General features: G+C 39.2%; 1 protein-coding gene across 1 annotated transcript; it reads right to left on the bottom strand.

The window, feature by feature from the left end:
• Positions 1–378: 378 nt before the first annotated feature.
• Positions 379–25027, bottom strand: LOC143039460 (lysosome membrane protein 2-like). The gene is made up of 11 exons (XM_076209551.1): positions 24880–25027; positions 17135–17226; positions 14692–14849; positions 11805–11946; positions 9136–9342; positions 7662–7930; positions 5716–5837; positions 4106–4224; positions 2624–2749; positions 1318–1380; positions 379–621 (listed from the first exon to the last, which is right to left on the bottom strand). The coding sequence occupies exons 1-11, from the start codon at positions 24899–24901 to the stop codon at positions 418–420; spliced, it is 1524 nt and encodes a 507-aa protein (XP_076065666.1). The 5' UTR covers positions 24902–25027; the 3' UTR covers positions 379–417.
• Between the last annotated feature and the right edge of the window lie 2872 nt (positions 25028–27899).

Below are 27899 nucleotides of genomic sequence, written 5' to 3'. Positions count from 1 at the left end.
GCGACCTGTGTAGGGTTTTCCCCTTAAATCCTGGACCTGTGTAGGGTTTTCCCCTTAAATCCTGGACCTGTGTAGGGCTTTCCCCTTAAATCCTGGACCTGTGTAGGGTTTTCCCCTTAAATCCTTGACCTGTGTAGGGTTTTCCCCTTAAATCCTTGACCTGTGTAGGGTTTTCCCCTTAAATCCTCGACCTGTGTAGGGATTTCCCCTTAAATCCTCGACCTGTGTAGGGATTTCCCTTTGACTACAGGTCTAGCCAAACAAAACTAATAATGTACATAATTATACAGACAAAGTTAAGTCTACAACAAAACAAGGTGAGAATGTTAAGCTGGCAAGTTAATGAGGATCATAACAATGAAGACGAACCAGACCTGCAGCAGACAAGGTTGACGACGTCACTCTGTATGAACACGGTCAGGGCTCATCAACCTTTTCTGGCTCTGTTGGAACAACTGGATTGCTGTGGCCAACATCTTTGGGCGTCGTTGTGATGTCTGCGGAATTCGAGGTACCAAATATGGAGAGGTGGAAGTGGTTGGCTACAATTGTGACTAGGGTGGCCACCAATAACGCAGTGCCAAAACCAAGTAATGCCCAGAGCATGGATGCCTTCGTCACCTGAAATCATAAAAGAAAAATGATAGCTATATAAGCACACACACACATCAAGGGATTCTTCCCCCTTATAAGGGAAGTACATACATATACCAAGGCTTTTTCCCCCTTACAAGGGAGGTAGCCAAAAAGGAGAGGCATAAAATCATTCCCACCCATTCCATCCCTGAATAAACTCCACACCCCTCCACCTTCCCTCTCAAGGGAAGTAACCAAGTAAAAGGCAAGCACCCACTCCCACCCATTCCACTCCAATCCACCACCCTTGTTTCCCTCTGATCTTAGCTCCCTGTGGATGAAGGGTCATTCTTGTCTCCTGCCCACTTCCCATACCAATTAGTCATTTAACAATACTAATGTTCAAGGAGCAAAGTCAAACATATCTTTGTTTCACTCTTTTCTTGTACAATTTATGTCTACATGAACACATACATACTACCAAAAGGTTCCTTTCCCTGAGAAGGGGTATGGCCACCCAAGTATGTATATAACTTCATCCTGTTTCAAAATGTTCTACATTATCCTACCTCTCTTGTAAGGGTGAAAAAGCCTTTGGTACATGTATGTACATAAACCAATCAGGGTGTACATGTTTTCTCTAAACCAGATATCATTTTAACATCTCTCATTCATTACTCAAATTATTATCAGAGCAAACACCGAAAGCCTATCATAGCAGTAAAATATACAAGAAAGTACCTCTGGCATGTTAGATGCCATCTGCAACTTCTCAATGATGCTATCAGGAAACTGTGTCACTCCCTGCAAGATACGAGAACCACATTGTTAGAGGTCTAATTCAAACTTATCATAAGCTACATGTGGTAACCTGCATGTGATGGTCTTGGGAAACACATGCTGGAGAGCATTGTCTCTACCATTCATCTTCAAATGCCACCATTCCTGTTTCCACAAGTCCCATAAACCAGCTAGATCATGTCCTATCCTCATTGTGTGTTAGGTTATTGTACATCAGGCAGCTGGTGATAACAGATAGTGGACTTGTGCATTAATTCTTTTTACATGATTATTTTTTTCACATGAAGAGGAATAATTGATCATATGCACAGGCTTGATCATGCCCCACCCTCATTTTGTGAACAATTTTTTTTTTGCAGAGAGAGAGAGAGAGAGAGAGAGAGAGAGAGAGAGTGTGTGTGTGTGTGTGTGTGTGTGTGTGTGTGTGTGTGTGTGTGTGTGTGAGAGAAAAAATTGACCAAGAGAGTGTGAGAGAAAAAACTGACCAAGAACAGGCTTGATCATGTTTTCTGTGGTTATTTACATTCAGGGTGAAAGAAAACGAGAAAAAGGAAAACATTACAACTGTTACTTTATAAATATCACGCACACACTTCTTCTCCTTTCACGTACTGTGATGCATCATGGAATCATCCTACACCAGATATTCTAACACGTGCACAAATATTTGACTTGTATTGAAGAGGTCAACACATTTCTGAACCTCACACAACCTGCCCTCAACACTTACCCCCATCTCATACATCTCCAGCACACTCTGTAGTGACCACATCAATCTTATCATATACTTTCTCCAAATCTACAACAGCTCAAGACATTCTTACCATTTTGCTGAAAAGTTCTTGTGTTCTTGCATATCTATTCTATCACAAAAACTTTATATATGCAACCTCTTCCTGTCTTCAACTCTCACTGCTCATCTTGAACTACTTCCACTATGACATACCTAATCCTCTCAACACCTTTCCATACAATTTTACTACCTTTGCCAGACACTCAACATGACAATATTACCTTTCTCTTTTACTATATCTTTATCATTCTCCTCTTCCACCAGTTATTTTCCTGGCTTCTTCAAAGCCTCTATTCTCCTCTACATTAAATAATTGTTCAAAATACTCAACCCATCTTCTTACTGTGTTCACAAAATTTAATCTCATATTAAATGTAATTGCGTAACCATATTAGAAAAAATTTAATAAAAATAAATTGAAATAAAGATACACAACTAAATTCATCTACTCACATCTTCAAACCAAAGGACTGGAAACAATATGCTTCTTAAATCTTTAGCTGCTTTGATTTCTGGTACTTTCGTTAACTCAACATTAATCTGTAGTCTTGCCTCTGCTCCAATTGGTGAACCTGTACGCTGAAAGAGACATCAACAAAAGTTACATGGTATGCCATTATGCATATAACTGTCAACATCAGGTAAATTTGGGAGAAGTATGCAATGTACTGATATATGAAGGTGAATTGAATACTGTGCTCAGTACCCATATAATCTAGTAAACAAGTACGTACATAAATCATTGGCTTTTTCCCCCTTTACAGGGGAGGTAGCCAAAGACAAAGGCATAAACCACTCCTACCCATTCCATCCCCACACACTCCCCTCCCTTGGCTCCTCCTGGATGATGGGTCATCCCTGCATCTCACCACTCCCCAGGGTCAGAAGCAATATAGCAAGACACAGAAAATCACAGCCAGGCTACTTCATTTAATTGGTGACACCCCCTCTCCATCCTCTCATGCAGGGAGAAATCCCTTCATGCAAGAGGGTGGTTGAAAGAGTTCTGGATGTGAATGTGTTAAGAGAGAGTAGTGGAATGTCAGATCATCTGGTGGAGAGGAAGTTGAGAGATGATGTAAGAGACCAATAAGAGAAGTGAGGGATGCACAGAAGTGCTGAAAACGAGTCAAGCAAGAATGTAAATAAGATAGAATTGTGGACAAAAGTGATATATAGAAAGTATTGAAGGAGAGAGGGGAGCATTTTTTAGTATTGCATTGATCATATCTGAGCTTTAATCCTTTGGGACATTATCATACCAGAGAGGAGTCATAGAGGTTGTACAGACTTATCAAAGTTCAACCCAAACACAGGAAAGGAGGTATACTTATTCCTGTCTCATTTTCTCCCCCACTGAAACTTAGCATTAAATTTATCTACAGTTTTCGATTAGAGTATATGATTTCCATATGATGGATACACCTTGTGTAATGGATGTCTGTTACAAAGTCGAATCTGTGTTGGTCCTATTTCAGTATAGAGTGGCAAAATGAATGGCTGTTGAGGAGGGAAGGAAGAGGGCAAGAGATAGGCATGAGTGAAGAGTCGTTGTGAATGGATAAGTTGATGCAGCCCAAAGAGATTTTTCTTGTCTGTTCTGTAATTTCTTGAGTACACGAGGGGAAGGTCAGTCATGCAATGAAGGGGTGGGGATAAACCAGGCTTGGGCCAAACAAGGTGGAGGTGCTCCACCTTTCTCCATTCCTTCTGACCTGGGCAGTGTGTGTGTGCGCGCGCGCGTGCGTGCACGGGGGGGGGGGGGCAGGCGGGCAAGGATGGCCTTCATCCACATGGAGCCAAGACAGAGGGAAACAAATTGCAGAATAAAGGGTTCTATGTCTTCTGTGTGGTAGTTGTGTCTGAGACCATATGTGTACACATCCAAACATATACATGCATGTACTCTTATTATTATTCCTAGGTTATGCTTACAGGTGAGATGTCCACATACAAGGAGTGTTCATCTGGGTGTGGCTGGAGCCCAACCACAGCATTGAGGTAGCTTGGATCAGCTTGATAGAAGTGGGGCCAAGATATCAACGTGGGTGCATCTGTAAATTAAGAAACACAGTGTTGGTGCACTATATCATTATCAGTATCTTCTAGTTTATGCCATACAAACCTATTCAGTCAAGAGATGGACCTCAACCTCCTAGATTTTTGTTGTTGTTGTTGTCGTTCCCTAGACTGTCTGTCCGAGCAGTCCCGTCTCCCCAAGGAAGGCCACAGCCGAAACTGGGTTTTCCCACAAATCCTTTATAGAGTGTATGTTGTGTTGTTTGCGTGCATGATTGTGTATAATGCAGTCTTCCATTATGTGTTGTATGGTATGGGGTGAAGTGTTACATCCTGGGCAGCTGTTCACAACACGGTCGTCCAGCCTCTTCTGGTAGCTTAGAAGTGCTGGGTGGTGACCGCATCGCAGTCTGGCCAAGTGGACTCTGTCCTTACGTGGGAGAGAGGATTCAGAAGGGTGGATATCAGGGGGTCTGGCATGCAGCAGTGTGTTGTCTTTCAGTGTGTTAATGGAGCGGTGAGTGATATGATTATGAATATGTTTCCGGAGGCTGGTATTTGGTGGTTGTGGAGGAAGAGAAGAGAGTATCTGTGTGTAATAAAGGTCTATGGGTGTAGTTTTAATGTTTCTTGGTGTGTGTGGGTGGTCTGCTATGTAGTGTAGTGGGTGTGATGTGTTTGTGGTGGCTGCAGCAAGTGTTTGTGTGCCTCTCATGTCGAGGTGGTCCTTGACTTTGAGGACTTTTGTTTCATGGTGTAAATGGTCTGTAGGTGATGTATTTGTGCAGCCTGTAATTGTTTTTAGGGCTTTGTTTTGTATGATTTGAAGGGTGTTGTGGTGTGTCTCACTGAGATTAGGAGCCCATGCAGGACTCGCATAATTCATGGTATAAATTATTATAAAGTCTATCCTCTCGCTGGCCGAGTGGATAGAGTGATGTTAATTGTGATGGAGGTCAGGGTGACAGTGGTTCAAACCCTGCCATAAGCAAGATAAGTTGCACCACCTTAGCCTCCTGATGGGGGCAGTTCACAATGTTAAATCAAATAAAATACTCTCCATTGCAAATGTGGGTAATAAAAACTGAGCAGACTACAGCGAATATTATTTGGCATACTGTAAATTTTGTTAGGGTTAATGGCAGTTTAATTGCTTGAGAGGGAAGTCCTAGATTATTAGGTATCAATCTAAACCAACTCCTCTTCGATAAAGTACCTTTCAAAAATGAGATAATGCATATCTGGAGGGTCTGGAAGATTTCATTACCAGACTCTCATCAATACTTTAAAATTATTTTTCTTTCACTTATGATGTAATATATAACACAGATAATTCATCAAACAAATTGTTATAACGAGTATAATTTCTCAGATTTATTATCAAAATGCAAAAAAGCCAGAACCCTGGCTATTGCTAGACAACTAGAATCACTGCTTAACCCATCTCAAACTTTTCCAATCACCCATGGTATCATGACAGCTGGCAACAGTCCTTAGGAACTCTCATAGATTAGCAATGTTCTTACCCATCATGCAAGCACTGATGTTGAAGACTCCACCTCCAGCACATGGAGGTCCATCAACACAGTAACACATATTCTCTGGGTTGTCCTTCACATAAGCAAAGACATCAGGTGGTGGAGAAAACCTATGAATAAAAGAATACAGAAACTTATATTGCATAAATCAAAACCTATGACATGTACACTACATTCTAAAACTACAAGAGTATTTTTCTTATGACATTGGCACAATCTGGCTAAGGTAATGAAATTTTTTCAATATTCTATCATCTAAATACCAAGGGCTTTTCCATCCTTATATTGGTGGTAGCCAAGTCAAAAGGCACGCACCCACTCCCACCCATTCCACTCCAATCCACCACCATTGTAAACTGATCTTAGCTCCATGTGGATGAAGGGTCATCCCTGTCTCATGCCCACTGTCTGGGTCAGAAGCAATGCAGCAAGAAAGTACATCCACAGCAAGGCTGCTTCACTTAACTGGCAACCCCACCCCCTCTCCTGCAGAAAATAGAGAAGACGGGGGCAAATCCCTTTGGGTTGCAGCAAAATATCATCCACACACAGCCACTACCCACTCTCCCACCCCATCCTTTCCTTGCATTAAAGTGTCATCTAAATACAGCCATTCTACACGCACCCCTATCTCCTGCTTTTACCTTTCCTTGTTCAACAGACATCCCTTTCACAGCCCCTTTCACTATCTATCCATATACAGGTAAACGTCGTCGACTTACGATGGCATTAGGTTTCGATAGAGCCATCGTAAGACGATTTCATCGTAAGTCGATCCCCAATTTGTGTATCACTCTGTTCCGTGGTCACTGTACCTAGCCTACCTGTATATTAACCACCAGAGATACTGAATATAGCCTATTAAACATGTACAGTAGTTTATTTAATTATTTTTATCCTTTTTACCATATTCAAACACTATAATATGTATTTTCAGTACGGAACTTAAATCTCGCGGGCAGCAGCCAATGCCAGCCGTACGACGTGACGTAATAATACTCGCATCATAAAATATAGTCACCGCTTATATCGATCGTTCTCTCTTTCACCCGCGAATTTTGAAAACCACAGAGAATGGGATTCAGGGCACATTTCAGAGAATGTAAAAACACAGGGGCGACTACAATAAATATAATCAAGACGCCGATATGGCAGCGTCGCGAATCCACTTGCTCCTCATGACGCCTACGTGTGCGGCACCGTATGGAAGGGGTTAAATTATCATATCGTCGTAGTCGTCGTCGTCATCGTAAAGTCGAACAATCGTAAGTCGCGGCCATCGTAAGTCGACGTTTACCTGTACTTGGTCATCCCTTGAAGTCCACTCCATCCACGTCCACCTTCCTCACCTGATACTAATTTTTCTTCACTCATCCCAATACTCTTTCTTCTACCCTATCTGCCATCTCCCTTTTCACCCCATTCTCCTGACTCAAGAAGAAAGAGAATAGTTGTAGCAGTGGTAAAGGAGATATTTTGGGAGGGGAGCAGGAAGAAAGAAGAAGAAGAAGAAAAAGAAAGAAAAAGAAAGAAGAAAAAAAAAAAAAAAAAAAAAAAATATATATATATATATATATATATATATATATATATATATATAAATATATATATACTATCAGGTCTCGCCCAACACTACTTTACCGTAAATGAGATTTCACATTTACACAAATAAGTAAGATATCCCAGCATTTACTGAACATCACCATGGTTCACAATAGCACGACTTGAATAGCCTGCCAGGTTGTGTTGTGCACCAGTGTCTGGAGAGGGTCTGGGAACCTAACCTATTTTTTCCCCAAAGACCTGTTATTCGTCCAACATAAATTTTGTCATGCACGACAGCTAAGCTACCTAACATTCGTGTTCAGCAAGGTCTGACTGTATACACACACACACATACAAATATATCTGCATGTTATGGATAACAACCTTACCTGTATCCTCTCACACCAAATTTTTCAACATCATGCCAATAGACCAAGGGCAAAGAACGGCACAAGTTTTTGTTGAACATATGCACTGTTGAGTCACGAGTGATGCCAGGTGGGTAAGAGGTGCCATCTGTACCCTCAATCTTGTTACATTCCTTCGTCTTCCAAAATTGGAGATAGTGTTCTTGATTGAATAAATCGATTTTTGTGTATTTGCTCATATCTGTCTTTCCAGTGAAAACATTGAATACACCATCAGTTGACCCATTTTTCTGGAAGAGAAAAAGAAAATAAAGAAAATAGATTTCTATCTATATACAAAGGGCTTCTTCCCTCTTTTAAGGGAGGTAGCCAATTCATACGCATGCACTCACTCCCATCCACTGCTCTTATTGCCCTTCCTCACTCTCTCTCTCTCTTTTTTTTTTATCTTTAAATTTATTACCTCGAGAAATCAAGGATAGATGGGGTAAAAGGGACACTGGAAATGAGGGGGGATGTCTGTCAAGGAAGGATGAGGGAAGACAGAAGATAGGGGTGAATGGAGAATGGTTGTGTATGGATGATGCTGTGATGCATGAAAAGGAGTGGATGGGGGAAAAATAATTTGACGCAGACCGAAAGGATTTCTCCCCGTCTTCTCTTTTTCTGCATGAGGGGATGAAGAGGGGGCAGGGTCGCTGATTAAATGAAGTGGCCTTGCTGTGGATCTGCTGTCTTGTGACACTGCTTCTGTCTAGGGCAGTGGGCAAGATGCAGGGATGACCTGTCATCCAGAAGGAGCCAAAAGGGAAGGAGGGATGGGGGTAGGGTGAATGGGAGTGGATTTTGTGTCTTTATTTTCTGGCTACCTCCCTTGTAAAGGGAAAACAGCTTTTGGTATAAGTATTTATGAGAGGTCAAGTCAAAGAAATAAATTTAATGTCATCCTGGGTCAGAGGCAGTGTCACAAGACACAGCAAGGTTGCTTTGCTTCATTTAATCAGCAACAACACTCTCCATCCTATCATGCAGAAAGAGAGGAGACAGAGAGAAATCCCTTTGAGCCGTGTCAAATTATTGTTCACGTATACTTCTCACACCCCATCCACTCCCTTTCCATGCATCACAGTATCATCCATACACAACCATTCTCCAATATACATACATATATGAGAAAGCCATAGCAAGGGTTGGCTAACAGAATTCAATATGAACACTGAACTGTTCTCTATTAAATGACCATGCATACTGAATTTATTTATACACATTTCTTGATTAAACTCACATCATGACAGTATTAAAATATCTAGTGCTACCAATTCCTTAGAAAATAACATTTGTATCACCTATTTCAGCCTTGTTGTTAACCTTATTTGCCACTAAAGCTCTCATTCTATGAAAAAATACAATGAAGCATTAAGTATGCTACCTTGAATTATACAACACAAATCCTGATGAACATAAACTGAAAGTTAATGCCAATCTACCCACTTACATCATAAAAGAATCCAAACTTGTCGGACGGGAAACTCTTTTCTGGAGGGAGAATCTGTTTGGCAATTCTGAGGAGCTCATCTTCATAACCCCACATGAGCTCACCCACTGTGTGAGACACAAAGGCCTCTGCCTTCAAGACCTCCAACATAGAAGACAAGGCCAACTTCATGAGCCGTGGAGAAAATCTCACAGAGTGTACTGCCGACTGAAATTTACGGGAAAATAAAATTAAGATACATGGCATAAGTGCTGGATGGGAGGGTAGTCAGAAGGTCATTAATGGACTACATAGTGGTGCCTAAAAGTAGGAACAAAAAAGTTCTCAATGTAAATGCATTCAGGGAAGAGGATAATGGATTGTAAGATAGATTGAAACAGTTGATGCCAGAGTTTACAGAGGAATGAGAAAAGAGGTAAATGCTGACACAAGCTAGATAATGAAATGCACAAAGAGTGAGGATGTTGGTGGGTTGAAGGTACAAATGACATGAGAAGGGAGGAAATAGAGTTAGAAATATTTGGAGTCACATGTAGGTGGGAATGAAGGAAGAGGTGAACGATAGAGTAAAGGATGTAACTAAATGTTTGGGGGAATGATAGGCATTATGAGACAAAGGTATCTTGAGATGAATGCAAAGAGAAAAATGTACGAGGGAGTGATTGTGTCCACAGCACTGTATGGACTAGATTTGGAATTTGAAGGACCCAAAAAGAAAGAATAAATATGTTGAAGATGGAGTGTTTAAGTATGTTGAGGGTTACAAGGATGGATAGTGAAATAGGAAGGGGTGGTGAGTGAGGGTGGCAGACAAAGCTGACAAAATTAATCCATCAATCCATTGGCCCAAGTCTATCTTGCAGAAGACCCACTTCTCCTAGATATCTGTAAGAGCCACCAGATTGGCCCACAAGTCATTCAAATAAGAAATATTGTGTTGTTATATGGATGATCCGTCATCCAGGAGGTGCTAAGATGGGAGGGAGGGTGGAGGGGAGTGGAGTGTATTTAGGGATGGAATGGGTGGGAATGATTTTATGCCTGTTTCTTTTTGGCTACCTCCCTTGTAAGGGGGAAAAAGCCTTGGTATATGTATGTATGTATATGGGTATGACTTAGATGGGTCACAGAAAGTGTCTGGTGTTCCCTGTATAATGGCCTGTAGCCAGGTCTATTCTGTGCTAGTAATGTCTTGGTGTTAGATGGTGACCTGAATGCAAGACTACTAGAGTGGTTCTTGGAAAAAAAATAAACAAGTACATACATATACCAATGGCTTCTTCCCCCTTACAAAGGAGGTAGCCAAACACAAGCACAATCCACTCCCACCCATTCCATCTCCACACACTCCACTCCAGAGCTGGGACTACCGATTGACATTCGGTAGTCGGTAGATCGGTACTACCGGCGGTAGATTCCTGGTATCGATACCGATCATTCGGTATTTTGAAGAAACTACCGAATACCGCTACCGATTGCATGATTGGCAGTCAATCGGTATCGGTAGATTGAAAAAGCGAGTGCGGGACTTTTTTGTTAAGACTTAAGAGAAGACGACCCCGGCAAAATGAAACGGACAAGTTTCAACACGTTCGAGCGCATCTATGGGAAGCAGTTAGCAGGAAATTCCAGGAATTACTTTGACGTCATCACGCTTAGCCAATCACCGGCCGTTCTCAGCCAATCAGAGGCCGCCACGACCTAGCAGAGTCTTGCTCCCGCCAAAAGTTTTGGCGGGAGCCCCACTCTAGTTTGGCCTGCCGACGCGAGTACACCTACGCTCTAGCTCCTACGCTCTCGACCACGTGCTCAGCCTAATCGCCTAGTGTTTTAATCAAATGTTTAAAAGTTAATAAATAATGCTGTATTGTCTAGTTTGTTTAAATTTAACTTTTTTTCAGTGTGATGTTTATTTTTTGAGAAATTAATTTATTAAATAAGTTATGTATTTTTGAACTTAGATAAGGTATTAAAAGACTAATTTACTTCTATTCTTAAGTTAACCTAAATAAGAGAGAAATCACTTAAAAAGTGTGTTATGGGCCTTTAAAAGCATTTTTTATTATACATAGAGCTTTTTTAATGTACCGATACCGAATCTACCGAATACCGCCTTCAATCGGTAGATTTATGAAAATCTACCGATACCGATTGGACGTGACTCGCTACAGACTACTGATACTGGTGGTAGATTTTTTCTACAGAATCCCAGCTCTGCTCCACTCCCATTCACCCCCCCTCTCCCTCTTATCTTGGCTCCTACTGGATGGTGGGTCATTCCTGCATCTTGCCCACTACCCTGGGTCAGAAACAAGCAAGAAAGCCTGCTGACTTTATTTAATAATCAACTCTGTATATCATATTGACTTGGCCATCTTTTTATAAGGGTATCTGAGATCTTTGTGTATATAGTTGATACAAACTGAGATTACTCATGTACTCTCATTGCTACTATACAATTTGATTCAGCACATTCACATGTTGCATAATGACTGAGTTAATTATGATGGAAAGCCTAGCCTCTTCAAAACCTGAATAAATAAATCTGAAAGGAAGAGAGATTGAGAGGGAGAAATTGGGTGAGTGGAAAGAGAACGAGGGAAAGAGAGGATAGAAATAAGAGATAATGGCAGAAGTGATGTGAACAAGGAACTAACGGCATCACACACCACTAAAGGAATGTTGAGCGTATGGACAATGTCATCTTCAGATCCAACTGAGGTTGATGGGTCAAAATAGTAGTGCCGTTGTGTTTCATACGATACGGTGCCATTATCGTGGAATGATATATTCACCTTCTGCCAATGCTCTCTGAAAAAGAAGAAGACATAATCATATCATGCAATAACTCTGTGCTGGCATGGTATGTGACAGTATTCAACAAACACTCTAGAAAGGTAATGGCATAGCATGTGATGCACATTTGAAAGATTGCTAGCAACAAAACAGTTGAAAATAATAATAATAATAATAAATAAATAAATAAAATAAAGAGTAGAAAATAAATTGATAAATAAATTATAGATGAACAGCATGCACCCACCCTTCTATCAAGCTCCAGTGTGGGAACTCATGGCAGACCCCATAAATGGTGATACATCACCTAAGTAAGGTGAGTCATCTTGCAACTATTTCATATTTACCTTTCCACTCTTATACTTTTTAATTAATCCCCTTTGATATGATAACACCTACATAGGCATCAAGAGGAGTGAGTGGGTATAGGAGGATGCTGGAGTCAGCATCTTTATTATAGTTATTTTGCACCTGTAGACTGGATGTGAACATTAAGGGAGAGTGACTGGAGGAAGTGGATAGTTTTAGATACTTGGGTGCAAATGTGGCAGGAAAAAGGTGGAGTGGAGGTGGAGGTAGAATGTAGATTGAGAGAAGTGAGTAAATGCCTTGGTGGATTAAAAAGTGTAATGAGGAATAGACATTTGGGAATGGATGCTAAGAGGAGACTGTATGAAAGAGCGATTGTGGCAACAGCACTGTATGGGGCAGAAACATGGAACATAAGAGAGGAAGAGAGAAGGAGTTTGAATGTGTTTGAGATAAGGTGTCTGTGAAGTATGATGGGGGTTACTAGGCTAGAGTGAGAAATGAGGAGGTGAGGAGGAGAGCAGGGATGGAAAGGGAGTTGGGAGATAGGGTTGATGAAAGAGTATTAGGATGGTTTGGACACATGGAAAGAATGAGTGAAGAAAGACTAGTAAAAGATGTATGGAAGGCAGATGTGGAGGAAGTGAACATGAGGGGATGTCCTAGGATGAGATGGATGGATGGGGTGAAGGGGGCTTTGGGGAAGAGGGGAATGTCTGTAGAGGAAGGATGGAAGAGGGGAATGTCTGTAGAGGAAGGATGGGAGAGGACAAGACAGGGGTGAATGGAGAATGGTTGTATATGGATGGCGTTGTGATGCATGGGGTGGAATGGGTGGGGGGATAGGGGTTGAGGTGAGCAAAATTTGACGCAGCCCGAAGGGATTTCTCCCCGTCTTCTCCTTTTATGCAGGGGGGGACGGAGAGGGGGAGGGTTGCCGATTTAATGAAGCGGCCTTGCTGTGGATGTGCTGTGTCTTGCAACACTACTTCTGACCCAGGGCAGTGGACAGGATGCAGGGATGACCCGTCATCTAGGAGGTGCTAAGATAAGAGGGAGGGTGGAGGGGAGTGGAGTGTATTTAGGGATGGAATTGGTGGGAATAATTTTATGCCTTTTTCTTTTTGGTTACCTCCCTTGTAAGGGGGGAAAAAGCATTGGTATATGTATGTACCTGTGGCTGAGTGATCTCCATATTTTGTGAACTGGCCTGATTATATTTTCTGTGGTTATTAACCACTTCCATATGGTGACACCTACGTAGGCGTCATGAGGAGCAAGTGGGTACGCGATGATGCCGACGTTGGCGTCTTGATTATATTTATTGTAGTCGTACCTACGTAACCTCCATTCTCTCTAAACTGGCTTCATCATATTTTCTATGGTTATCAAAATTCACGGGTAAAAGAGAATGAACGATTGAGCACTGACTTTATTTTTTACAATGCGATTATTATGACGCAACATTGCACGCCGGGCAGCTAATGCTGCCAGACGTGCGATGTGCCCCGGAGTGAAGAGGTTAACATTCAGAGTGAAAGAGAATGAGCAATACAGCTGTAACTTTACATTTTATAATGCGAGTACTGTGATGCCTTATTGTACATCAGCCACAAGAATTTGACTCGTACTGAAGATGTAATGGTGACATTTCTTGTGTTTTTATGTACATATTTCCAGTTTTGTTGATTTATTAACATATGTATTTATTATTGTATATTTTTGTGAGCATTTTTTGTAATCGCAATGCGATTTGTGCATGTTTTTCCCGCCAACGCGAGGTTGGCGTGGCGTCAGTCTTGTTCTCCTAAGTGAACGCACGCTGTTTGTGCTTGATAAATTTACTTTAAACAAATAATCATATTTCTTTTTATTCAGCCACCCCATACATTTGGTGGCAGTGGTGGTGTTGGCGTGGCGTCAGTCTTATTCTCGCCTCCTATGTGAACGCACGCTGTCTGTGCTTGATAAATTTACTTTACATACATACATATACCAAGGCTTTTTCCCCCTTACAAAGAGGCGAAGTTCATTCAGGTGGATGGTGGGTGGGTGGTAATGCTACATTTACCCCGGGGATAAGTAAAGTTACATGTTCTAACATGGTAATGTTTGGAAACTGAACTGAAGACTATTAGTAAGAACTACGAGTTAAACACCATATGAGGACGGAGCCTTGTACGACGTTTCGCTTATTACAGCTTTTTCAGCTTAGTAAGAACTAAGTTGCTGCATCTTTACTGAAGTGCTCAATTGGCAATATATTGTACAGAGTTATGATGGGACATATTTTTTGTTCCATTCTATGACTGGTGTTGAAGGATCTACTACTACAATTATCATAATTATTACATTTTTTTTAGGTATGAAGGGGGTAGTAGACACTGCTTATGGATGTAAAAAGTGATATAGACTTGGCAATATAAAGTAATTTTTTCCAGCAGCACTAACCTGTAGGAATAAGGGCCAATTTCTCGAAGAATGGGCTTCTCTCCTTGAAGGAATTCTTCTTTATTTGTTACATTAAAGAAATACATTCGTAAGTAAGGCGTAATTGGAGGATTCCGCCAAAACTCGAACATTTCTGTTCCATTTTTCAGAATTAGTTCCTGAAAATAAAACAAAGTTTCTGTAATAAAACAAAAACCAAAGAACTGATGGCATAACAAAATGTTATAATAGTCCCAGCATAATTTCAAGTCCAACAAAAACTACCTATTTCTCTCTATATCAAAGGCTACTCTCTCCTTATAAGGGAGGTAACCAGCCAGGGCATGCACCCAACCTCGCTTCTATTCATCACCCATTTGTTTTCCTTACATCTTAGTTCCCTGTACTTGACTTCTTAGACCCTTGTACTTGACCTGCTCTGGGGTACTGACTGCATGTTATCATGTAGTAGTGATTGTATGGTATCACGCAGATAATATTGCAGAGATTGTGTGTAGGCACCCCTAACAACAGAAGCCACACATCATTTGTCTATGTTAGAGTAAAATCTGTATTCAAAGAGAAATTATGCTACTTTTGTACTACAACCAGCCCTCCTTTATGTTGTCACCTTGAAACTGTCCTTTACCACTTTTGACTACCTCTTCTTTTCCCCTGTGGCAGAAAAGGGGACAAGGAGGAGCGGCAGTTGTGTCTAATTTTATCCTATGTATCTTTTTTATCTTCGTATTTTTTGAAGTTTTGGGTTTGAACCCTGTTTTGGAGAAATGGTTGTTGATGTCTTGTTTCAGGTGGCGAGAAAGAGAGTAGGGGGTGGAAAGGCAGCTAGCAGATAGGGTTGCTGAAAGACTATTGAGATAGTTTGGACACATGAAAAGAATGTGTGAAGAAAGATTAGCAAAAGAGGTGTGGAAGGTAGAGGTGGACTGAATGAATTTGATGGGACAACTGAAGATGAAATGGATGGATGAGGTGAAAGGGGCTTTGAGCAAAAGGGGAATGTCTGTTAACCAAGGAAGGGAGGAGGCAGGAGATATGGGTGAATGGAGAATGGCTATGTATGGATAATATTTTGACAAAGCCTACAGGGTGTTTCCCTCAGTCTTCTCTATTCTCCATGTCTGTTGAGCAAGGATAGGAGAAGGCAGGGAATAGGGGCGGATGGAGAATGGTTGTTTATTGATGATATCCTGATGCAGCCTGAAGGGATGTCTCCCTGTCTTTTCTAATTTTTGCACAAGGGGATGATGGAGGGGGGGGGGAAGGGGGTCACTATATAAGTGAAGTGGCCCTGTCATGGATGTGCTACATCTTGTTGCATTGCTTCTGACCCAGGCAGTGGGCACAAGATATGGATGACACTTCATCCATGAGGAGCTAAGATTAGAGGGAAACAAGGGTGATGGATGGGAGTGGAGTAAGCTTGTGCCTTTGACTTGGTTACCTCCCTTTTAAGGGAGAAAAAGTCCTTGGTATATAGATAGAATTCCTTCTTATTGATTATGATATGCGAAACCAATGGAGACGCACTTGTCCCTATACAGACGCATTTGTCACAAAAAACTTCTACCTGCCGATGGTGAATAGATAAAGCATAATTATAGGCTCAAAAAATCACTTAACTATCCCCTCATAATGTGATTTTTTGAGCCTATAATTATGCTTCTATCTATTCACCATCGGCAGGTAGAAGTTTTTTTTGTGTCAAATGCGTCTGCATAGGGCAAGTGTGTCTCCATTGGTATGTGTACCCTATTAGTTGTTGTATCATTTCTTCCTCTTGTTCTGTGGGTTTCATTTTACTTTCTAGTTTAGTTTTATGAGAGGTTATCTCTGGTGTATGGTCTTATCTTCTGTCAAACTAAATAATAAATCTGCTTACTCATAGGCTGATCCATGAGGTGATGCAGCTGTATGGAAAGCTGAAACTTAATATTGTTCAGGCATGTAATCTCTTTTTTTTTTACTTTGTTCTCACAAGTTCATGATGCCCTCCCATCCCAAACTAGATAATTTCTGCAAGCATTATCTACTCCCTTTCATTGACCTTAATACTGCAATTAAGTAATTTCTTTCTTTGAATGATGGTGGGTCATATATCTTAACCCTTGTACGCAACTGCAGTAATGACATCTTTAATGAGAGCAATGTACTGAATATTATTGGACAACACTGCAAGGATGGAAAGGTGATGCAATTTTCTTGTGATTTAGAACATGGACTTCTCTCCCTTATAAGGGAGAAGAAGCCTTTAATACCTAGATATAGAGTGAAAGTGATGTGTGACATGTATGCGAAAGGGATGAGGATTTTGGTCTTCCATGCCTCGCTACCTTATTTGTTGTGATTGGTATGTACAGCTAAGGATGAAGATGGGGAGAAATTAATCTACAATATACTCCAATATTGTTACACCAACAAAAATAAAAACAAGTATACCTACCTTATATATGAATGAGTTGATGAGCGGATCAAAGAAGACTGCTGTCAGAATGCCCATAATAAGAAGCAGCAGCCCAAAGGTGCCTGCACACACTGCAAACATTAAAATATATATATATAATTTCTAATGATAATTAATGAACAAGTAACAAGACCCAATACTTTCCCCCTGCAAGGGGGCTTCAATCTAATGATAATATTTACGCATTACAAGTTGTCACAGCCTAAATCATGCTTTCAAATGATGCTCATACCGTACTTCTTACTGATGAACAAAAATTGAACAGAATCACTGTTGAAATTAATACCATTTCTGACAGTGAATACCTTGGCATGCATAGATGGCCAGTGATGAAGATATGACTGGACAAAAATATATGCATAACCTCTTCAGCCCATAAAATATTTTGTTTCCAGTTTAGAACCAATGATAAAGAACAGGTGTTGAGAACCTGCACCTTCTGTGGCAGAACTGAGGTGATAGCAGCAAGTTCAGTGCTTAGAGGAACCATCCAGAACAGCTTGAAAACCCCAACTACCTACTTGGAGGTGTGGCTGGCCTCAAGAGCAGGCCCAATATCAAATCACATGTTGATAATATTCCAATTTCCTTCCAGTCATTACACTTTTCATTTTTTTTTGGTAGAAGTACTCACTAGTGTTTGCCTTCCTTTTTCTTCTGGAAACCAACAACAGTGATACAAATCCAAGCCCTTCCATGCATCTTAAATGCACAAGACCCACACCCACATATATGTATATACATATATATATATACACACACACATACATATGTGCATCTTTACACTGCACACAATACTCATTAATACAATTTGAATCCATCACATTCATTAACAAAAACTAACACACAACCTGAATGTGCCGTCTGCACACATCTTAACCTTCAACCAGACAATAATAAATATTTGGTTCATTTTCTCTTATAGGATACAGCACCTGACTGCTCACGCCTTCCCAGAAACTTCTTTTGAGAAGAAACACTCGATTGTTTTGTTAATCGATGCACCCTCTACCTTTCCTAAACCCAGTTACTTACCAATTCTCCCCTTCCTCTCCTAATCATCTTAATTAACACCTTCCTATATGCCTTTCCAACTACACCCAACAAATTGATCCATCTAAACCTACTACATACATACATATACCAAGGCTTTTTCCCCCTTACAAGGGAGGTAGCCAAAAAGGAAAAGGCATAAAATCATTCCCACCCATTCCATCCCTAAATACACTCCACACCCCCTCCACCCTCCCTCTTATCTTAGCACCTTTACTAAACCTACTACATTTGCATTAAACCTATGGCCAGGCCTATGTCGGTACTGTTATAGTGCTGGATGGCGTCTTGAGAACTGGTGTGCCAGTGTGGTTCTTGTCAGATGTGGGAGGTTTTTATTGTGGGGCTTATGTCTGGAGATTATTGTTGGAGTACTGAATTTGTGGTTTATCTTGTGTTTTTGTGTGGTATTGGTGGTAGTTTGTTATAGATGCTTGAGTACTGGTAGCATGCTCCGCCCCCCCCTTTTCACCTGTTAGTGGTGCTTATGAAATGTAATGGAAAGGATGTATGGAGTTTAAGGTTCTGGTAAAGAACTGTTCATGTAATTTTTGTGTAGTGTTCTATGGGGAAGATGTTTGGTTTCAAAGGATTACAAAGGAGGAGCATGCCGACAGGAGACCTTTTGGTCCATATCTAGGTTGGATGCGAAAAAAAAAAAATAATAATAATAATAATAAAAAAATATATATATATATAATAGTAAAATAAAAAATAATGTAAATAACAAATAAAATACATAGGTATAGTTAAATAATAAACAAACAGGTAAATAGTAAATAATAATAAATTGACATGTAACTAATAATAAATGAAAATCAAACAGACAAATGATAACAAAACAAAAACAAATAATATAAAATAAATTATAATCATTACAGCATCTTGCTTAGATGTATATCTAAATGATTCTTAAAGCTTCGAACTGAACTACATTGCACTACCTCTACAGGAAGTTTATTCCATTCATTAACTACACGGTTGGCAAAGTTGTTTCTACCTACTTCCAAATTGAAACTATTTCCAGACAGTTTGAGACCATTGTTTCTTGTCCGATTCTCGTTCAATGTGAAAATTGTCACTTTTAATGTTGTCAATTCCCTTTATAATTTTAATTAAAGACCTGTATCAAGTCACCTCTGAGTCTATGTTTTTTTAGGGAAAACAGATTCATATGTTTTAGTCGATTTTCGTATGATTTATTTTTGATATTTGGAATCAGTTTTGTGGCTCGCCGTTGTACTTTTTCCAGTCTGTCAATGTCTTTAATGAGATTCAGTGACCATACGGAAACAGCATATTCCATGTTTCTGTATGTAGGTGTCCAATTGGGTTGGTTTTGGTGCATCTTGTTATTACTCTCAGTGCTCCATTCAGTAAAGCTTGTATATTATCAACATTTGTCCAGCTGACTGACCATTGGGCAACATATCGAAGAGGCATAATTAAGGGTGATTCTTATGAACCATTTGCAAATGGTTATTAGAGTTTCCTTTGTCCAAAGGCAGTGCTTCCAATGGATCTAAGTAGGTGTGTTTTCTTGTTTATTTTTGCTGCCAGATCCATGATATGTGGACTGAAAGTTATACAATTATCAAATATGTGGCCCAGAAATTTTGTGTTCTTTTCCAATAGAAGAATTTGGGTATTTAAATTCATGGCTGTTTGGTGTGAAAAAAAAAAAAAAAAAAAAAAAAAAAAAAAATAATAATATATATATATATATATGAAATCCTGCAACATATGTCATTTCAGTAAAAGAATGTTAGCAAATCTTAGGGTTGTCATAGTACAAGAAAGTGCAATGCAGTTAGAATGAATAAATTCCAGCATGGAAAAACGATAAATTTCTAAGTACGTTGGCCTTCTAACAATGTACAGTGGGGCTGGCACGAGCTTCTGAAACAATGTGCTGAATCATGTTGAGACCCTGACAGTGTTGTTGATGTTGCTCATTTCTTTTAATCAATGAAAATCACAGCACTACTCTTCTTGCGTCTGGTAATGCAACTAAAGGCTGGAATATATGGTACATACATTACTTCCATGAAACCAACTAAGATTTTTGTTTTAGCTTCTAATATTACAAAAACAGCTTATAATTGAGTTACATTCATGCATCTACAGAATACTAGTATCATAAAAGTCACTTTATATTGTTTTTGTTATTGATAATCCCTCAATGTCAGAATGTAATACCAATGTATTTTATTGCTACTTTGGAACACCTTGTCTTGTCATGTTACTGCAGTTGACCTTGAATGTGGACATGTTTGAAAATGCTCAGTAATGGATCTAGTCAAGGATGTGGGGTGATGAAAAAACAGACTAGAGCTTTGCTGATATGCACAAGAAGACATGACTGAAATCTGGATTCTTTCCAAAATATACCACCTGGAAGTACATAAATTACATTCATATACTGTACTGCACAAAAGTGAGGGGCTATTTGACCCAAAGTGGAAGTACAAGGGATACAAAAACTAGTGAACACTGGATATGAGGAAAATCATGGGGTGTGACGAGATCTCAATTTGGATACTCAAAGAATATAAGGAGCCACTAGTGGATAAGTTATATGAACATTTTGCATTCAATGTAATATACAAAACTGGAGTCAATCTATAAATGATGTAGCAATGAGGCACAACTAAATCATAGTCCAGTGTCTTTGACCAGCATCACAACTAAAACTCAAGAGATATGTGAAAGATGGACAAAATATGTAGAAAAATAAATTTTGGCAGAAACTACTGCCACAATTATGGGAAGGGACTGGAACAAGACTGAAAATGTGTTTGGGTTAGGTCAGTACAAGAGGCAAGGTTCGTGCCTATTAAAAATCAAGTTCATGTAACAAGAAACAATATAATTAACAGCTCTTGGAAGCTAGTAGGGTGGGAGAGGAGTTATGCCTTTTGACTTTGACTACCTCCCTTGTAAAGGGGAAACAGCCCTTGGGATAGGTATGTATGAAAGTTAGCAGCTATAGGTAAGTTAAAACATTTGGATCACGAGATGCACTAATAAAGAAACCTTCAGAAGAATAAAAATTACTGACAAGGTCTTGACGATTCCATCATATCTTGGTCATTAACCACAATACTTTTGAAAGTGAAACTTCATGGTATGTCCTCTTAATCTATAATTGAGTGGATTGGAATGCCTTGCCAAAATCTATTGAGGCAGTTTGTAGAGATGTTTTGTGTATGTTGAACCTTGTATGCCTGAATGACACATGCACTATATTGGTTTTACAGTAAAAGATAATAAGATGGAGTCTTGAACAACTTTAGGATAAAAGCACTGATTAATCATTAACAATACTACGTATTGATCTCAATTTGGGCATCAAACCTTAACATTTTTGTTACAACTTTATTTGTAAGAAAATTGCAAAATCAGTTGACATACAAGTTTAGGATGCGAATTTAATATTACATAGTTTACTAATATGTAGAACTCAAAACTTCAAGTACTGCACTACAGCATCATGTACAGCACTATAGTGTAGTGATATGGCTATGATAAACCTATCAATGAGAATGCATGTGTGGGAAAACATTAAAATTTAATCAGACTACTCTACTTGTCTTTCTACGACACTATGACATGCCAGAGCTGGTGACAACTCCACGAGATGAGTCTATAAAACCATACTATACAGAAAATAACTTGTGCATCAAGAAATAATTATTTGTGACTTATCTAGCTATTTATATTCCAAGAGCTTGTCCCCTTTATAAGGGAGGTAGCCAAGTCAAAAACATGGACTTACTCCCACCCTTTCCTCTTCTCTCCTCATGGATGATGGGTCATCCCTGCATCCCACTCACTAGCCTGGGTCAGAACTAATACAGCAAGACACACTACATCCACAGCAAGACCAATTCACTTAATCAGCAACCCCTGCTCTGTCCCCTCATGTAGAAAAAGGGAAGATCGGAAGAAATCCCTTTGAGCAGTGAGGAGAAAAAAAAAAATAAAATAAAAAAAAATAAAAAAATAATAATAATAATAATTCACACATAAGCTCCCCCTACCCTTCTTTCCCTTGTATAACAGTAGCATCTATACACAGCCACTCTTCACTTATTCCTATCTCTTGTCTTCTCCCTTCCTTGATCAATGCCTCTTTCGCCCCATCCATCCATCTCATCCTTGGTTGTCCCCTCAAATTCACTCTACCTCTGACTTCCACACCTCCTTTACTCATCTTTCTTCACCCATTTTTTCCACATGTCCAAACCATCCCAATACTCTTTCATCAACCCTAACTTATATAATATTTTCCACTCCTGCTTTCCATCTCACTCTATCTAACTTATTAACCCCGAACATAGTTCTTAGACATTTCATTTCAAACATATTCAAACATTTCCTTTCTGCATACCTTATAGCCTCTGCTCCATACAAAGCTGTTGGCACAATTTATGAAAAGGGAAAGAATAAGTTCAATTCTGTGTGTAGAATGCAACAAGTGGTGTCACTTGAGATTTTTACCAGTCTTACCTTTGAATACCACTACATAGACCATTAATGCTCTCTTTATTGGTCCAAGAATGATTATGCTTGTCACAAAATTATATAAATTAAACTAAATATATTCATGACCTTGGAATTGTTACCAGCATGTTGTGCTTTCTAAGAGCACATAGCAGGTTATAAAAAGATGTTTTCAAATGATCAGGGTAGATCATGAAAACATTCAGGTCCTGGGATTAACACGTGTTAAGTCTTTGTAAATCTTCTGTTCTACTAAAGGTGGATTATTGCTTAGTTAAAGTCCAAGTAAGATGTGCCAGAACGAATGCATAGGAAGTTTACAAAAACCAGTGACAACTTAAAAGGTCAAACTTATTGAAAACCCTATTCTTGAAGTAGACACATGGTGGCATATATATATATAATCTATGAAAAATATAGGAGAAATGGTTCTGAACCTCACAAAGCCATTAAGTACAGCTTTCTTAAACCAGAGTGTGCAGCTGCAACAGAGACTCGATGCTAATAGAGAGCTGGAACACTACAATAGGTACAAATTCAAGGCAGTATGAGAAAAAAGTTCTGAACCTCATGAAGCTAATAAATACAATTTTTGCAAACCATAGAGGGTATAGTTGTAATGTGGACTTAAGTGCTAAAAGGAAGAGATGGGACACTACAACAGGTACTGATACAAGGCAGTAGGAATGTTTATCTGTATTACAAGCACAGAGATAAAACGCTTGATCACAAGCAAAACACGCTGTTGAAAACAGTCGTGGACAGTTGAAGTTGGCCAGCTGGAGTGAGTAACTTTGGTGAACACAACTATGTAAAACTTTGTAAGTAAATACAACAGTACAGTTTCTTCCCAGAGATTTATATGATGGCCTAAGGACTGTTGCCATTCATCCTGGTGCTGGGGTGTTTTAGTCATTGAAACTTGAGGCAAAACTATTATTATCTGTTAACTTTAAATATAAATACAATGAAACTGGCAGCTTGCCATCTTTACTTTTGGTTCAGGTAGAGGGTACAACACACACAGTAAGCCATACATACAGTTGATACGTATGAGGTATAAATTGTAACAAATAAGTAACAATAGTTTTAGCTGCAGTAACTAGCTACTGTATTAGCTTGAGTCTCTACATCACTGGGTGGTAAAAGAAGAGTAGTTGCTAGTTTTCAGGTCTCGCAGAAAACAAAACAAAACAAAAAAACAGCCAGACTGGCGTCCAACACTGTCACTGATTCTTCAACATATGAAAGTACATGTGATCTCTAATTCTAGTCATTTGTTGTCTTTAATCTTCAAATCATGACCAAAACCCTACATTATGTACATATTTTGCTGCGTTCTTCAAATCTTTCACCAATAAATGGCTACCTCCCTTATAAGGAAAGTACATACATATACATATACCAAGGCTTCCCTGGACTAATAAGTGGCATTATACACTTGTCAATAGTCTTTTACTTGTCAAAATAACTAGAATTACACAATGAAAAAAGTGCTACTGCAGGTGGTTAACGGTAACTTGAAATTTTGAGGAAATAATATCAACACAAAGGATTACAATCCAAAACTGACAAATGACCAGAATCACGAGTACTAAAACTAAATTACGTCTCCTCTATAAAGTACGGTATTCCAAGATGTCTTGTTTTTTTTTGTCACTCGGAAAGCCCTGAACTCTGAAGCACAACCGAAACAGCTTGTTTGGTCATCTCACGTGTAACTAATTATCACATGATAATGCAGAGGCACCACAAAGCAGTCCCACAACTGAGATGGGTAACACACTTTCTCCGGAACAATTTCCTCATTTTCTCCAAATCTCGGGTCAAATATGGAGATTACTTGCGTAGATTCTGCAAACACCAATGTTTACACACTAATTACTGCACAATATCACCAGGAAAATACTGTTGAGTAATCATTTTCTTGCACTTCGATCTTGCTGTAAAATCCTTGTTCAACAACATGAAACGACATGACCCATATACCGTTTATGAAGCACTCAAGCATAACTACTTCCGTGATATACTCTTTCTACTACAGGTGTCTCCCGACTTCTACTGTACACCTTATATTACCTTGGAAAACATCTCACAAAACCAAATCATCCCTTTACTTATGTATTTGCCAATGATAATTTCATAAATAGCGACGTGGGCATTACCTGTGCAGCCTCTTTGCCCCATATTTGTTGGTAGGTTAACACAAACGTATACAATTCATGTAAATGCAATTTAAATTCGTAACACTGAACTCCCACGTTCCACTCCCCACCGTGTCTTCTCCCGCACTGATCCAGAGCGAACTCGGTAAGTTTTCTTCAGGCGTCAGCCAATGAATACGACAGCGTAGTAAATATCTGTGACGTCATAAACTTCTGACCAATGGGAGAAAAGAAAGTAACAGCGGGACGTTTGTACCTTTATAAAAGACATGGAATTTATATTGTATCTTCAATAGCCGATGGGCATACATATGACAATATTTTTCATCATGTAAAATGTATCGTGCATGACATTATATAGGTTTTATTTGAAATTAGTAAATACCGTAGAATACCGTTTACCATGAATGATACAGAATGATGTCCTGTTTCTGCCTATGCACACTTCAGGTTTCGATAGTTTTAATAATCTTCTGTAAAATAATGAAAAAAATGGATGTATAATTTTCTATAGTGGTAACGAGGCTACTAGGAAAGTTGAAAATTCAATATCGACAATGTTGCTACGTAACATGACCTATGACAACCTACGAAGAATGGAATAGGTGTATTCGTTCATGAAAAAAAAGATATATATATATATATCTATATATATATATATATATATATATATCTATCTATCTATCTATCTATCTATCTATCTATATATATATATATATATATATATATATATATATATATATATATGTGTGTATATATATATATATTAACGTCATGGGTTAAAAAGAAAATCGATAAAATGAGACTGGTTGTTGATAAGATGAACAAATTCTGTTGAATCACACACTAAATTAAAAAATAAATTGAAATAATTATTTTGAAATATCACGGTCAAAGTTGCCATAGAATTGTCATATTTCTCTTGTTCGTTGGTGGTGCCAGAAATACATTTGTAATGCCGTATAGACAGGGCCTCAGAATATGCAGAACCTAAAGCTATACAGGAGCTACGAAAAATACAAATGAGATATTGAAAACTTAGCTTGTCTGGGTATAATCCTTACCAAAGGAATATCACCAAGGTATTTTACCACAATATAATTCTCACCAGATATTACCCCTAAAACGAGACACATCATATACTATTGCATGTCTACCAGTGGCACGATGTTGTTAATATTTGTTGACTGCTATTGTCATTTCTTATTTTTTATAAGATCCTTAAGTTTCATTAATAGTGAAGAACGATTTCTATAATAGACCTGGGATAATGTTCTAGACCAATGAGGTACTCGAATATCATTGTACCTCTGGGAACTGTTATCCCGTAATTCAATCTCTGTTGGTCGCACGACACGCTGCCAATAGAGACCATTGTCTCTTCATCTACAACAAGAAACCATGAGACAACATCATCAGCAATACACTTGGCTCTTAAATCAAGAGAATGTCATAGATATCACTAGGCTACTCCCAATTCAACATCATATTGAACCTAGAAATGTTGGAATCCATATTTTTTCGAGGTTATTCTCTTACCATCAACATTCAATCAATCGTGACATCAGCTATTCGTTTTCTTCTTCTTCTTCTTTTTTATAGTTTTAGTGGACTCTAGCAGACATAACAAACTCTACTAGTCTGCATTTGGTCACATCGCTTTCATTTCTATGTGTTAATAATGACCCTACAGAGTTTGAGTGTAATGGACACTTCGTATATCACAAAATATAAACATCGTACATCGTTCAACTTCGGTATCATTTTCACATCGAGGGGCGGTGAAAAATAGGACATGTTCTTGGTGCCTTTGTTGGTGTCATGTCTGTAGGGCTTTGTTTGAACATAATTGGTGATACAATAGTGAGGAATGCATCAGGGGTGGGTGGGTGGGGTGGGTAATACTTTCGCTCGATATTCGACCTTCTGCAGGTTGTTGGTCGCAGTCGCGTCACAGATCGGTTAGAAATCTGAACCGTCGACTCTACCCATACACACGTAACCAGGCAGTTTGAAGTACCACAGATTGTTGCCATTTCATTATTGTTATAATTGTTTTTAATCTGAACATTCTGCATTCAAAAGTGAATTCTCTGGTACACGATACGATTATAGAATAACACGACGAACAAGGCGTGCGTTGCTTGAAGCCCGATTCAAGCAACGGTAACGGTCCTAATGAACCGTAGAAAACGAGACACCAAGACCAATCAAGCATTCGGAGGTCACTACCCAACAGTCCTCTTCCTACCTCTCCTGCAATGTTATCTCTACATTCCACCTGGTCTCCATCTTCCACGCTTTCCATCTCGCGGCGTCCAGTCAATAAATTTACTCATTTTCTCATCCTCCTCTTCGGCTACCATCCCTATCCAGTTCCATAATCGTTCATTTGCCGCCTCCACAATATTCTCCACCCCCACCCAGTGTTTATTATTGTGTTGCAGTTATTTGCAAATTTAATTAGAATTTTACCACTGTCGGTTCTCTCACCAACAACAAAATTTCCAAAGTACGATTCGCCTCTCATATTCTACCCTATTCCAAGATCTAAGGAATAACAGGTCTAACCACTTCCGACCGAATTTCGAGGGAGTTGGCGCAGCGGGCCCGTGAACGTCACCTGGCTGTTCAAAGTGGGGTTCGCGGGTCCTATAGCTGTCAGTTGAAGCTGGTGCGTCGTTCGGGTATGTTGTTGCCTTCGCTCGCACCGCTCCACGCAATTAGTTATATTCTGACAAATATTATATAGAATATATATATATATAAAATATTATAGTTCCTGTCTATATATATGAATATATAATATATATGATATATAATATATATATATATATATAATATACAAAATATTATAGTTCCTGTCTTCCTTGGCGTTTCACAGTTTTCTTCAGTGTTTCACAAAGAGAAAACGGACCCAGCCTAATGACGTCAGAAGCTGCGCACAATGATTCAAACGGTCTGACCTGTATATTTAGACCTTGCCCTATTCTAGCCTTGAAGCCGCTAAACTAACAACG

The sequence above is a fragment of the Oratosquilla oratoria genome, chromosome 26, assembly GCF_046742065.1.
Source record: "Oratosquilla oratoria isolate Oo_2021 chromosome 26, ASM4674206v1, whole genome shotgun sequence".
Lineage (NCBI taxonomy): Eukaryota > Metazoa > Arthropoda > Malacostraca > Stomatopoda > Squillidae > Oratosquilla > Oratosquilla oratoria.
Note: the sequence above shows the minus strand (reverse complement) of the source record. Positions and strands in the feature narration are given on the sequence as shown.